Source organism: Perkinsus marinus, assembly GCF_000006405.1.
Source record: "Perkinsus marinus ATCC 50983 genomic scaffold scf_1104296966386, whole genome shotgun sequence".
NCBI lineage: Eukaryota > Perkinsozoa > Perkinsida > Perkinsidae > Perkinsus > Perkinsus marinus.
In genome coordinates this window covers 1-1,017 of record NW_003203923.1, presented here as the reverse complement: position 1 = coordinate 1,017, position 1,017 = coordinate 1, and the positions used below count along the sequence as shown (strand labels likewise).

The following is a 1,017-nucleotide window of genomic DNA, read 5'->3' as shown; positions in this document are numbered from 1 at the left end:
ATACGCTCTAGAGGACGTTGAATACCATCAAAGATATTATTAAGATACCAGGTCCTAGCTCAAGAGCAAGAGGTTTACCAGTCTTGATAACCGGATCACCAACAGTTAAACCAGCAGTATCTTCATAAACCTAATAAGCTTATAATACTAATCTTGTTATTATTAGTAGTAATTACCTGAATTGAGGCAGTATCTCCCTCAATCTTGATAATCTCTCCGACAAGATTCTCCCAACCAACACGAACCACTTCGTACATCTTAGAACCGGACATGTTATCAGCCACGACCAAAGGACCGGCGACCTAAAGATTCATACTACTCACAATAACAAGAGTACTACTACTTACCTTATGAATACGTCCGATAGAAGCCTCTTCCTGTTGAGCCTTAACCATAATGATAGTAGAAGGAGTTATGAACTGCAATAACAACTATATCAACAAGAACGAGAGAAGAAGCTCAGCTTAGGTGTGCTTAGCACTCTTAACTTATTTGTAGATCTCGCTCGCCCTAAAATAATTGGCTGCGGCTGGTTGTTGTGATGGTGAAGTGCAGTGTGGTCGTAGTAGAGTGGGTGGTTGGTGATAGTTTATTAAGGCCTCTTTGATGACAGTACCTTTATTATTATGGATAGGGTTATGGATAGGATTGGTAGTTTTATTAGAGGTAGTATTCTAATGTAAGGGTTGGGGTATAAGTTAGAGATCTTTAGGGATGTGATAAGGATAGAAGAAGAAAGCATGCTACTAATACGGCACATGTATCGATTGATGAAGCTAAACGACTAGCATTAGAGGAGGTTATACTGGGGCTATCTAACAATACTTATAATCTTGATAACAACACGAAGAGCTCTCCTTAGTAGGATGAATATCTATTCAATGAATAGTCAGTGTCCTTCTTAGTGTGATGATTGCTCATGAAGATCGTGGTATATCTAATGATGATATATGCGAGGTAATATAAACTGAATATGCTGTTGTTGATGATGATGAATATTATGATCTTATGTAGGTA

At 38.2% G+C, this 1,017-nt stretch overlaps 1 protein-coding gene across 1 annotated transcript; it reads right to left on the bottom strand.

The window, feature by feature from the left end:
- Positions 1-7: 7 nt before the first annotated feature.
- On the bottom strand, positions 8-395 carry Pmar_PMAR028365 (ATP synthase, putative; the record flags this gene model as incomplete). Its single annotated transcript, XM_002769126.1, has 3 exons — positions 8-130; positions 177-302; positions 348-395. 3 exons carry the CDS (start codon positions 393-395, stop codon positions 8-10), a joined length of 297 nt encoding a protein of 98 aa, XP_002769172.1.
- Between the last annotated feature and the right edge of the window lie 622 nt (positions 396-1,017).